General features: G+C 41.0%; 1 protein-coding gene across 1 annotated transcript in view; it reads right to left on the reverse strand.

The window, feature by feature from the left end:
* LOC121567093 (interleukin-15-like) overlaps positions 1 to 12,861 on the reverse strand; it is a 45,573-nt gene that overhangs the window by 2,788 nt on the left and 29,924 nt on the right. The window contains exons 3-5 of the mRNA XM_041877035.2: positions 7,179 to 7,685; positions 5,459 to 5,506; positions 1,494 to 1,628 (exon numbers count right to left, since the gene is read on the reverse strand). Coding sequence (XP_041732969.1) covers positions 1,494 to 1,628; positions 5,459 to 5,506; positions 7,179 to 7,334 — 339 coding nt within the window. The 5' untranslated portion in view covers positions 7,335 to 7,685. The remainder of the gene's footprint in view (positions 1 to 1,493; positions 1,629 to 5,458; positions 5,507 to 7,178; positions 7,686 to 12,861) is intronic.

Here is a 12,861-nt window from a genome sequence, read left to right on the forward strand (position 1 = left end):
TCATCAGACCAGAGAATCTTGTTTCTCATGGTCTGAGAGTCCTTTAGATGCCTTTTGGCAAACTCCAAGCGGACTGTCATGTGCCTTTTACTGAGGAGTGGCTTTCGTCTGGCCACTCTACCATAAAGGCCTGATTGGTACATTTTACATTTACATTTTAGTCATTTAGCAGACGCTCTTATCCAGAGCGACTTACAGGAGCAATTAGGGTTAAGTGCCTTGCTTAAGGGCACATCGACAGATTTTTCACCTAGTCGGCTCAGGGATTAGAACCAGCGACCTTTCGGTTACTGGCACAACGCTCTTACCCACTAAGCTACCTGCCGCCCAGGTAGCTTAGTGGAGCTCTGTCAGAGTGACCATTAGGTTCTTGGTCACCTCCCTGACCAAGGCCCTTCTCCTCTGATTGCTCAGTTTGACTGAGCGGCCAGCTCTAGGAAGAGTCTTGGTGGTTGTAAACTTCTTCCATTTAAGAATGATGGAGGCCACTGTGTTCTTGGGGACGTTCAATGCTGCAGACATTTTTTGGTACGCTTCCCCAGATCTGTGCCTCGACACAATCCTGTCTCGGAGCTCTACGGACAATTCCTTTAACCTCATGGCTTGGTTTTTGCTCTGACATGCACTGTCAACTATGTGAGCTTATATAGACAGGCGTGTGCCTTTCCAAATCATGTCCAATCAATTGAATTTACCCCAGATGGACTCCAATCAAGTTGTAGAAACATCTCAAGGATATTCAATGGAAACAGGATGCACCTGAGCTCAATTTTGAGTCACATAGCAAAGGGTCGGAATACTTATGTAAAAACGTTATTTCTGTTTTTATTTTTAATACATTTGCAAAAATTCTACAAACCTGTTTTCACTATATCATTATGGGGTATTGTGTGCAGATTGATGATGATTTTAATTTATTTAATCCATTTTAGAATAAGGCTGTAACGTAAAAAAAATGCGGAAAAAGGGAAGGGGTCTGAATATTTTCTGAATACACTGTATATATTAGAGAAGGGGGCCAGCCACCAGAGGGTTGCCGGTTTGAATCCCAGTGCTAATTGGTCTTTTGAACAATTAGACCAGCTCTTTTGCCAATAATGGGCAAAAGATCAGAATTGGGCTGCCTGTGTAACCGCAGCCTTAGTAGCGCTGGAATTTTTAAACTATTCCATTGAGATGGTTTGTATCTTAAAATAAACACGCTATTAGTCAATGGTGACATGAGGCTTACGTTTCTCTTATAAACACAGATAGAAAATGTTAAATAAATGTGTGAGAACTGTCTGAGAATAACAATAGTATAAGCAAACAGTAACATGGGAGTCCAAATCAGCTATTCCGACTATTCGCCATCATTTTCACCTAGACAACTATATGCTCTATAGCTGGAATTAAACTATACTCAGACAGCCAAAGGACAAGGTAGAATCAAAAACATCCCAATGCACCTCAAATGCAGCTGGCCTGTGTCTCCCTCACACTGATTGGCTTACCTGTTTTATCAAGGATCTCAAGCCATTCAGTCGTTTGGTTAGTTGTGTCTTGCGTAAGAACTTACTCCCAGACTCTAACACCAGGACATACACTTCTGCTTCAAAGCATTTGAGTGTGGACATGGGGCATTTCTGCTGAAGAGAGGAGGGGATAATATGAAACTCAAACAATGGATGTAAAACATCTGGAAGAAAGTCATACAACACGGTGGGGGTCAAGAGGGTTTTGTAGCGATGAGAGACTCCAGACCAGATTTAACAGATCCAAATATGTATCTCTTTGGTGGTGAGAGAAGATAGTTACCTTCATGTAATGTAAAATGCTTTGAGTTATAAGCCCATTATATACAATGCATTCGGAAAGTATTCAGACCCCTTCACTTTTTCCACATTTTGTTACGTTACAGCCTTATTCTAAATTGGATTAAATTGTTTCCCCCCCTCATCAATCTACACACAATATCCCATAATGACAAAGCAAAAACAGGTTTTAAGACATTTTTGCACATTTATCAAATAAAATAAACTGAAATATTACATTTACATAAGTATTCAGACCCTTTACTCAGTACTTTGTTGAAGCACCTTTGGCAGTGATTACAGCCTCGATTCTTCTTGGGTATGACGCTACAAGCTTAGCCCACCTGTATTTGGGTAGTTTCTCCCATTCTTCTCTGCAGGTCCTCTCAAGCTCTGTCAGGTTGGATGGGGAGCGTCGCTGCACAGCTTTTTTCTGGTCTCTCCAGAGATGTTAGATCAAGTCCGGGCTCTGGCTGGGCCACTCAAGGACATTCAGAGACTTGTCCCGAAGCCTCTCCTGCGTTGTCTTGGCTGTGTGCTTAGGGTCGTTGTCCTGTAGGAAGGTGAACCTTCGTCCCAGGTCCTGAGCGCTCTGGAGCAGGTTTTCATCAAGGATCTCTCTGTACTTTGCTCCGTTCATCTTTCCCTCGATCCTGACTAGTCTCCCAGTCCCTGTTGCTGAAAAACATCCTCACAGCATGATGCTGCCACCCCCAAGCGTCACCGTAGGGATGGTGCCAGGTTTCCTCCAGACGTGACGTTTGGCATTCAGGCTAAAGAGTTCAATCTTGGTTTCATCAGACCAGAGAATCTTGTTTCTCATGGTCTGAGAGTCCTTTAGGTGCCTTTTGGCAAACTCCATTGCTCAGTTTGGCTGGGCGGCCAGCTCTAAGAAGAGTCTTGGTGGTTCCAAACTTATTTCATTTAAGAATGATGGAGGCCACTGTGTTCTTGGGGACCTTCAATGCTGCAGACATTTTTTGTTACCCTTCCCCAGATCTGTGCCTCGACACAACAATCCTTTCTTGGAGCTCTATGGACAATTCCTTCAACCTCATGGCTTGGTTTTAGCTCTGACATGCACTGTCAACTGTGGGACCTTATATAGACAGGTGTGTGCCTTTCCAAATCATGTCCAATCATTTTAATTTACCACAGATGGACTCCAATCAAGTTGTAGAAACATCTCAAGGATGATCAATGGAAACAGGATGCACCTGAGCTCAATTTCAATTCTCATAGCAAAAGGTCTGAATACTTATGTAAAAAATGTATTTCTGTTTTATAAATTTTGCAAAAATTTATAAAAACCTGTTTTCACTTTGTCATTATGGGGTATTGTGTGTAGATTGATGAGGAAAACATTTAATTTAATACATTTTAGAATAAGGCTGTAACGTAACAAAATGTGAAAAAAGGGAAGATGTCTGGATACTTTCCGAATGCACTGTAAATGAAAATAATAAATAATCAGGTCTGAGCATGGAAGCCTCAAAACAGATCAGTTAACTAAACTAGGATGATAAATTCCAACAATTATAATTCAATATTGTGTCTAACTGTCTAACCTTCAGCGCAATTAGTGTCATTTATTATACACTACCGTTCAAAAGTTTGGGGTCACTTAAATGTTATTGTTTTCGAAAGAAAATAAAAAATGTTGTCCATTAAAATAACATAAAATTGATCAGAAATACAGTGTAGACATTGTTCATGTTGTAAATGGCTATTGTAGCTGGAAACGGCTGATTTTTAATGGAATATCTACATAGGCGTACAGAGGCCCATTATCAGCAACCATCAGTCCTGTGTTCCAATGGCACGTTGTGTTTGCTAATCCAAGTTTATCATTTTAAAAGGCTAATTGATCATTAGAAAACCCTTTTGCAATTATGTTGGCGCAGATGAAAACTGTTGTGCTGATTAAAGAAGCAATAAAACTGGCCTTATTGAGACTAGTTTAGTATCTGTTGCATCAGCAATTGTGGGTTCAATTACAGGCTCAAAATGTCCAGAAACATTTTACATTTTAGTAATTTAGCAGACGCTCTTATCCAGAGCGACTTACAGTTAGTGAGTGCATACATTTTATTTTTTTATTTTATTTTATTTTCATACAGAAACAAATAACTTTCTTCTGAAACTCGTCAGTCTATTCTTGTTCTGAGAAATGAAGGCTATTCTGTGCGAGAAATTGCCAAGAAACTGAAGATCTCGTACAACACTGTGTAGTATTCCCTTCACAGAACAACGCAAACTGTCTCTAACCAGAATAGAAAGAGGAGTGGGAGGCCCCGGTGCACAACTGAGCAAGAGGACAAATACATTAGAGTGTCTAGTTCGAGAAACAGGTGCCTCACAGGTCCTCAACTGGCAGCTTCATTAAATAGTACCCGCAAAACACCAGTCTCAACGTCAACAGTGAAGAGGCGACTCCGGGATGCTGACCTTCTAGGCAGAGTTGCAAAGAAAAAGCCATATCTCAGACTGCCCATCTTAATCTTTTATTTTTATTGGCCAGTCTGAGGTATGGCTTTTTCTTTTAATACAAAATTGCTCAAGCTCACTAAATTTGGTTGGGAATCATTGATGGACTCTTAATATTCAAACCTTTTTCAAGCAAATTTAAGTCAGGACTGAGACTGGACCACTCAGGAACACTCAACACCTCTTGGAAAGCCCTTCTGGTGTGTCTTTGGCATTAAAAGGTGTGTAATTGTCCCACTGAAAAATAAAACTATCCCAGGGTTAGGTATTCAGAAGTCTGAGGCGGGTTTTCCCGTAACTTTTTACCTGGGCTTTGCTCCTTTCATAATTTTTTTGATCCTGACATACTCTCCCTGCCAATAACATGATGCTGCCACCACAATACTTTACAATACTAAGGTTTCACTCTTTGTTGTGTTGTATTGGATTTGACCCAAACCTGTAGTTTTTAACTCAGGCCAAAGTTATTTTCTGTGTTGTCTTGCAGTATTACCTTACGGCCTTGTTGCAAACAGAATGGATGATTCGGAGTGTATTTTTTTAACACAGGCTTCCTTCTTTTCACTTTGTCATACAGGCCAGTAATGTTAAGTGACTGCAATATTGTTGATCCTCTGTATTTTCAAGTATTTTGGTGGCAGCATCCCAGCAGGGACTGGGGAGTATTACACAATTACACACATTTGTATGCCAAAGATACACCAGAATGACTTTCCAGTAGGTGTTGATTGTTTCTGAATGGTTTAGTCTCAGTCCTGACTTAAATATTCATGAAAATTTGTGAAAAGGTTTGAAAACTGCTGTCCATCAACAATTCCCAACCAAATTTGCTTGAGTAATTCTGACAAAAACAATGGATATATGTTGCCCTAAGAGTTGTGCAAGGTTGGTAGAATCTTATTCAAAATGATTCACAGCCGTAATGGCTGCCAAAGGTGTTCCATCAATTATTAACTCTGGGATATGAAGACATATGCAATCAATACATTTTCATTAATTTCATATTAATTTGGAACATTTCCTGTAAATATTTAGTAGGTTGTTTAGATCGGTAGGAAAAATACATTTTTAGATTTTATTTTAAGGCAGTATAATGTGAAGACTGTGCAAGGGGTATGTAGACTTTCACTAGCGACTGTATTAGGTTTGCAGAAATAAAACAAAAAGAAACCACATACCTGATAATCAGCTAAAGTTGGGGTGTAAAGTCTGCAATCAAATGATTCCTGGTAAGAGAGAAAATAATATAGTCTACAACACAGATAATGTAAACATAAAAACAAACAGTCAAAAAGTATTGAAACTGTGTGCTGAAACAGATGGATGTTGATTGTATTACATCATACACTGAGTGTACATAACATTAGGAACACCTGTTCTTTCCATGACATAGACTGACCATGTGAATCCAGGTGAAAGCTATGATCCGTTATTGATGTCACTTGTTAAATCCGCTTCAATCATGGTAGTAGATGTCAGGCGCACCGGTTTGAGTGTGTCAAAACTTAGTTTTTCATGCTCAACAGTTTCCCATGTGTATCAAGAATGGGCCACCACCCAAAGGACATCCAGCCAACTTGGCACAACTGTGGGAAGCATTGGAGTCAACATGGGCCAGCATCCCTGTGAAACGCTTTCGACACCTTGTAGATGGGGGGCTGTTTTTTTTTCCTTAGATGGGGGGCTGGTTTTGTGGCTGTTGGACTTCCTGAGCCAACGCTCACAGCGAGTCAAAATAGGTCCCCATGTGTCGGATATACGCAATACCAACACAGGCTCTCCTCAGGGATGTGTTTTGTCCCCACTTCTGTACATCTTGTACACTAATAGTTGTACTAGTTCCCATACTGACAGACACCTCGTTAAGTTCGCTGATGACACTGCCTTGATCAGCCTGTTGCATGATGACGAGGAACATCATGGCCCGGTCCTAGATGACTTTGTAGAGTGGTGTGAGGAATCACACTTGGTCCTCAATACTAACAAGACCAAAGAGATGTGCATAGACTTCAGGAAGCGTACAACACCTACCTCTGCAACATCTATCAGAGGCCAGAATATAGAAATTGTAGAGGAATATAAATATCTGGGTGTCTTTTTGGACAGTAAGCTTCAGTGGAGTAAATGTACAGACCAGATCTACAAAAAGAGCCAACAGAGACTGTACTTTCTAAAAAAGTTGGGTTCTTTTAATATAGACTGTACTATATTGACTCTGTTTTACAAATCCTTTATTGAGAGTATTTTAACTTTTTGTATTGTTTGTTGGTTTGGCAATGCCACTGTCAGTCAGAGAAACATGCTGAGAAGGATTATTACCACAGCAAGTAAGGTACTTGGAGTCAAACAGACAGGCCTGGATGAGATCTTTAAGGTCAGGGCCCTCCGTAAGGCTCACAAAATCATTTTAGACCCAAGTCACCCCCTGTACCTGGACTTTGAATTACTCCCCTCTGGGCGTAGGTATAGGGCACCCCTCAGCAGGAAAAATAGAACGAGACAATCATTTGTGCCAGGTGTGATATCCCTCTTAAATAGCTCGGGCAAATGTTCCCATTGACCCCGTAAGGCCAGCAGGCTAGTCTTTGTTTTAAATGTTTTAAATGTTTTATTTCTTATTTCTTACTTTTATTGGTGCGTGACTGTTATTGAAAGTTGTATTGTCAATCTTGTTTTGTATTTAACGCCACTTTAAATGTGTACATGACACTGCAACAAAATTTCCCCATGGGGACAATAAAGTAAGTAAGTAAGAGTCCATGCCCCGACGAATTGAGGCTGTTCTGAGGGCAAAAGGGGGTGCAACTCAATAAGGTGTTCCTAATGTTTAGTACACAGTGTATATTTCATGAGGTAATATGAAAGAAAATGGAAAAAAAATGGAAAACATCTTGATACCATCTTGTGAACTTCCTCAATACATTTTTGCACGATTTTGGGAATTTCTTGACTGCAAATGGATTCTCCATAAGCCTGTTTCATTGTCATGGCGATGAAGAAGAGAAGCCACAGCAAAACAGTTAGAAAAGAGTCAGTTCTCTGTCTCCTCAACATGGCATGGGCCCACTATGTTACAGGAGCTTCAGGTCAGTGGGAAAGTAGCTTAAAATGAGGAGAACTAGTTTAAAATCCTCCATCTTGTCCATGTCACCTGCATCCTTCTTATTGACACATTACATCTCCTGTGTGTCCTGGGAAGCAGCAGTAGAGATGAGGCAAGACTCCAGCTATGTGCCTCCTTCTTAGTCAGTAGGCTCCCCACTTTTGGAAGAGGGGTAAAACGTTCTATGTTCTATCTTCATGGTGACTTATTATGCAGCATTTATCTCGTGTGTCCTGGAAAGCAGCAGAAGAGATGAGGCAAGCCTTCAGCATCTGCCTCCTTTTTCTTGTCTAGGCTCCTCACTGTTGAGAGAGAGATTAACTGTTTAAGTGAACAATGATTATGGAGAGAATATTGCTGACATTTATGTAAGAGATGTCATGCATAATTCAGCGCTGATTATAAAGGGTAAAAAATATATATAATTCTGTGCAATTCACATTTTGTTCATCTATGTAACCTACTTAAAAAAATTAAAATAAAAATGTAAAAGGAGAACAAGGCCGCCATGGAAATTGGAATGTTCTTGAGAAATGACATTTGTTTTATATTGATAACATTCTTCACTAAGTGTAATACATTTATAATAATAGGGTTATAATATAGCCTATTTAGAGACATGGAATGGGGAAATGACTAATTGGACACTGGACAGAGACATGACTCAAATGAGCATCTAAATTATATAATGAGGAATAGGCCTAATATATAGTACATGACTAGCGCCACCTACGCCTTATGGGCGGTAAATCATTGGATCTAATTACTTTGACTCAATGAAATTCATTATTTTAGGACTGTAACCATAGAAATACAATTTATTCATGCCTATTAATAAGCCATTGTCAATTCCCGTCTATGGTTAATTTTCTCACTGCTCACTGTCAATTGCGAACTGTCACCCTATGTTTACATATTATTGATTTCGTACATAAAAATTATTTGTTTGCAAATGCAACTGGGGCCATGTAAATACACTACTGTTCAGAAGTTTGGGGTCACTTAGAAATGTCATTGTTTTCCATGAAAACATACATGAAATGAGTTTGAATAGGAAATATAGCAAAATGCATAGGAAATGTAGTCATTGACAAGGTTAGAAATATTGATTTTTAATATAAATAATAATTGTGTCCTTCAAACTTTGCTTTCATCAAAGAATCCTCCATTTGCAGCAATTACAGCCTTGTAGACCTTTGGCATTCTAGTTGTCAATTGTTGAGGTAATCTGAAAGGATTTCACCCCGTGATTCCTGAAGCACCTCCCACAAGTTGGATTGGCTTGATGGGCACTTCTTACGTACCATACGGTCAAGCTGCTCCCACAACAGCTCAATAGGGTTGAGATCCGGTGACTGTGCTGGCCACTCCATTATAGACAGAATACCAGCTGACTGCTTCTTTCCTAAATAGTTATTGTATAGTTTGGAGCTGTGCTTTGGGTCATTGTCCTGTTGTAGGAGGAAATTGGCTCCAATCAAGCGCCATACACAGGGTATGGCATGGCGTTGCAAAATGGAGTGATAGCCTTCCTTCTTCAAGATCCCTTTTACCCTGTACAAATCTCCCACTTTACCACCACCAAAGCACCCCCAGACCATCACATTGCCTCCACCATGCTTGACAGATGGCATCAAGCACTCCTCCAGCATCTTTTCATTTGGTCTGCGTCTCACAAATGTTATTCTTTCTGATCCGAACACCTCAAACTTCGATTTGTCTGTCCATAACACTTTTTTCAAATCTTCCTCTGTCCAGTGCGACTTACAGTTAGTGAGTGCATACATTATTATTTTTCATACCCCCCGTGGGAATCAAACCCACAACCCTGGCGTTGCAAACGCCACGCTTTACCAACTGAGCTACATCCCTGCCGGCCATTCCCTCCCCTTCCCTTCCCTGGATGACGCTGGCCCAATTGTGCGCCGCCCCATGGGTCTCCTGGTCGTGGCCGGCTACGACAGAGCCTGGATTCGAACCAGGATCTCTAGTGGCACAGCTAGCACTGCGATGCAGTTCCTTAGACCACTGCGCCTACAACATTAACGATGTTATGATCAATTTTATGTTATTTTAATGGACAACAAATGTGCTTTTCTTTCGAAAAAAATGACATTTCTAAGTGACCCCAAACTTTTGAACGGTAGTGTAACTGTTAGGATACTAATTTTGAATCCACTGGTTGCACCTTGTGTGACCATAAAATTATTTGTGCGACCGTGCACAGTAAAATAATTTAGTTGCAAAAGTTACTGGCCTGCCATTCACCTTAAAGCTGGTTTACAGTTTGTCTATCGACATGTCTGTGGACAGTTGTTGCAGTGACATCATGAACATTCTATTGTCGTCCGACATTAAACTTATCGTTGTCGTTATGAAAAAGTACAAACACAAAAACGACAGGCTGCATGACATCAGCAGCCTTGTGGTCCAAAATAGTATAACTGCTGTATTTTAACACCAATAAACCCGTCCTTTTACAAATGAATTAAGTATACAGTACCAGTCAAAAATGTGGACACACCTACTCATTCCAGGGTTTAAAGCTGGTTGAGAGAATGCCAAGAGTGCGCAAAGCTGTCATCAAGTCAAAGGGTGGCTACTTTGAAGAATCTCAAATATAAAATATATTTTGATTTGTTTAACACTTTTTTGGTTACTACATGATTCCATATGTGTTATTTCATTTCATATTTTTGATGTCTTCACTATTATTCTACAATGTAGAAAATAGTAAGAATAAAGAAAAACCCTTGAATGAGTAGGTGTTGATGTATATTCTTTAATAAATTAGAAGATAGAACTGGGTTAATCACGAACATTGAGTTAGAATTGTTTGTTACTGGGCTAGGAATTGTATTGGGGCATTTCACTGTGTGTGTGGGGGAGTAGAGAGGAACTGCCCTAGGGTCAAAGTGCTTGCTCTTACTTGAATCCATGGCTGCCTTTTGTCTCTCTCTTCAAACACAGTGAAGGGAGCGGCACCAGGGTTGAATAGAGTTTGGGCTAGACCTTTGTCTCTTTGGTATCTTCTTGAATGATTACAGCTTGAGGAGGTGAGGTACAGGGGAGCGGGTGATTGGTTGGAGTAATAGTTCAGCCGTCCTCAGGGACAAAGGAAGTGGGCGGAGCAATAAAAGAGCGGGAAAACTGAAGAGGACTATATAAGTTGGAGGGGGACCTTAAGAATGTGTGCTCCTCTGCAGACGAGTATCGGCTTTGTTGAAAACTTTAATAAAGTCATTTCTTGGTGCAACAAAAACTCTGTAAGACCTTATTTGTAATAAAGTATGGTGGTTATTTTCCACAACATAATTGGCGATCCCGGCAGGACTGGTTAGAGACCTTTGATTGCTTTACCGTCTGAGAAAGTTTGAGCGACTCACACAGACTCAGTGGCCGCTGTTTAAAAGGTAAGCTATGTTCTTACTTAAACTGTGTGTTTCGATCAAGCTGAATCTGAGGGTGGAGTACGGAAGGGTTCTCTCCAGAAATTAAAGGACCAGATTTAGCAGAAGAAGCAGAGTTTTTGTTGGAATGAGGAATAAACATGCATGCAGTGTGATTGTTGAAAAGTGTAAATAAGTTAAATCCTGTGGTACCGCTGTGGAGAGCTAAGTTAGCACTCCAGAGGGCTGGAAGAGCAGATGGCTAGCCAAGAGTTGTACAAAAGACTGAGAGGGCCTACGGTACCGCTCTAACGTGGAGTTCATCGTTAGAGGACTGCTCGGGTAGGTGTGCATTATCCTGATTAAGGTAATGCACAAATTAGACAGCGAATCGGGTAAAAAATCATCCTGAGAAGGTGACAGCATAAATTGGATGTCGCGCTTTTCATCCCTAGTAGGTGAATGGTTGTGAATGCCGCTAGGGCTTCAAAGTATAGAGAAATAATAAGATCGAGTAGGTCTGCTCATCTTGTGCGGGGGAATAATTTGTTTGAGCGGCTGTGGTTCATTCAATTGTGATTAAGTTGTCATTTGGTCAGCTTCGTTCAATCGTCTGACACTATTGTTCATCCTGCTTGTCATTCTGTCTGACTCATTTAAGCACGAGTGGCGGCTTATCTGTGTGGGTGATCGGACAACAAAAATAAATCCTGAAACTAATATCCTTGTCTTTGTGGAGAAAGTGTAAGGAAAGGGACTATATTTTAGGTCGTTTGAAGCTTCTAAGGCTGGTGGAGAAAGGGAAAAGCCCAATCTTGCATTAGGGAGAGAATAATTAATAGTAAGTGGATATTCATTTACTAACGTAAAGGAGAGAGAGAAATCCTGTTGAAGGAACAGGTCACGTGTATGGGGGTGATCATATGACGTTGACACATTGAATTTCGGTCAAGCTTTTAGGGGGTAATTAAAAGTTGGAAAATTTAGAAGGGATATAGGATTATGGTAAAATTGACCATAGTAAAGGAATATTCCGATAGGTTATGCAAAAATTGTGATGAAGCGTGTTTGAGAACAACGTTGTGTGGATGTGGTATGATGAAGAGATAAAGAATGATAATGTTATAGAGCGTGTGGTGATAAAGAATCATTAGAAGTAGGAATGCGGTGGATGATGAATAATATTGACATATGACATTTGTTATGTGGAGAGTGGATAAAAGTGGAAGAATATATAAGTGCTGGCTTGAGCGCCCAAACACGTAGACGTACGTGGGGGGTGAGAGACAGTGCATAGAGCGTGTGGGAGAAAAGGTTTTAAGCAATATAATACACTGCTCAAAAAAATAAAGGGAACACTTAAACAACACAATGTAACTCCAAGTCAATCACACTTCTGTGAAATCAAACTGTCCACCTAGGAAACAACACTGATTGACAATAAATGTCACATGCTGTTGTGCAAATGGAATAGACAACAGGTGGAAATTATAGGCAATTAGCCAGACACCCCCAATAAAGGACTGGTTTTGCAGGTGGTGACCACAGACCACTTCTCAGTTCATATGCTTCCTGGCTGATGTTTTGGTCACTTTTGAATGCTGGCGGTGCTTTCACTCTAGTGGTAGCATGAGACGGAGTCTACAACCCACACAAGTGGCTCAGGTAGTGCAGCTCATCCAGGATGGCACATCAATGCGAGCTGTGGCAAGAAGGTTTGCTGTACCTGTCAGCGTAGTGTCCAGAGCATGGAGGCGCTACCAGGATTCAGGCCAGTACATCAGGAGACGTGGAGGAGGCCGTAGGAGAGCAACAACCCAGCAGCAGGACTGCTACCTCTGCCTTTGTGCAAGGAGGAGCAGGAGGAGCACTGCCAGAGCCCTGCAAAATGACCTCCAGCAGGCCACAAATGTGCATGTGTCTGCTCAAACGGTAGGAAACAGACTCCATGAGGGTGGTATGAGGGCCCGACGTCCACAGGTGGGGGTTGTGCTTACAGACCAGAGAACACCAAGATTGGCAAATTCGCCACTGGCACCCTGTGCTCTTCACAGATGAAAGCAGGTTCACACTGAGCACGTGACAGACG

Source organism: Coregonus clupeaformis, chromosome 5, assembly GCF_020615455.1.
Source record: "Coregonus clupeaformis isolate EN_2021a chromosome 5, ASM2061545v1, whole genome shotgun sequence".
Taxonomy (NCBI): domain Eukaryota; kingdom Metazoa; phylum Chordata; class Actinopteri; order Salmoniformes; family Salmonidae; genus Coregonus; species Coregonus clupeaformis.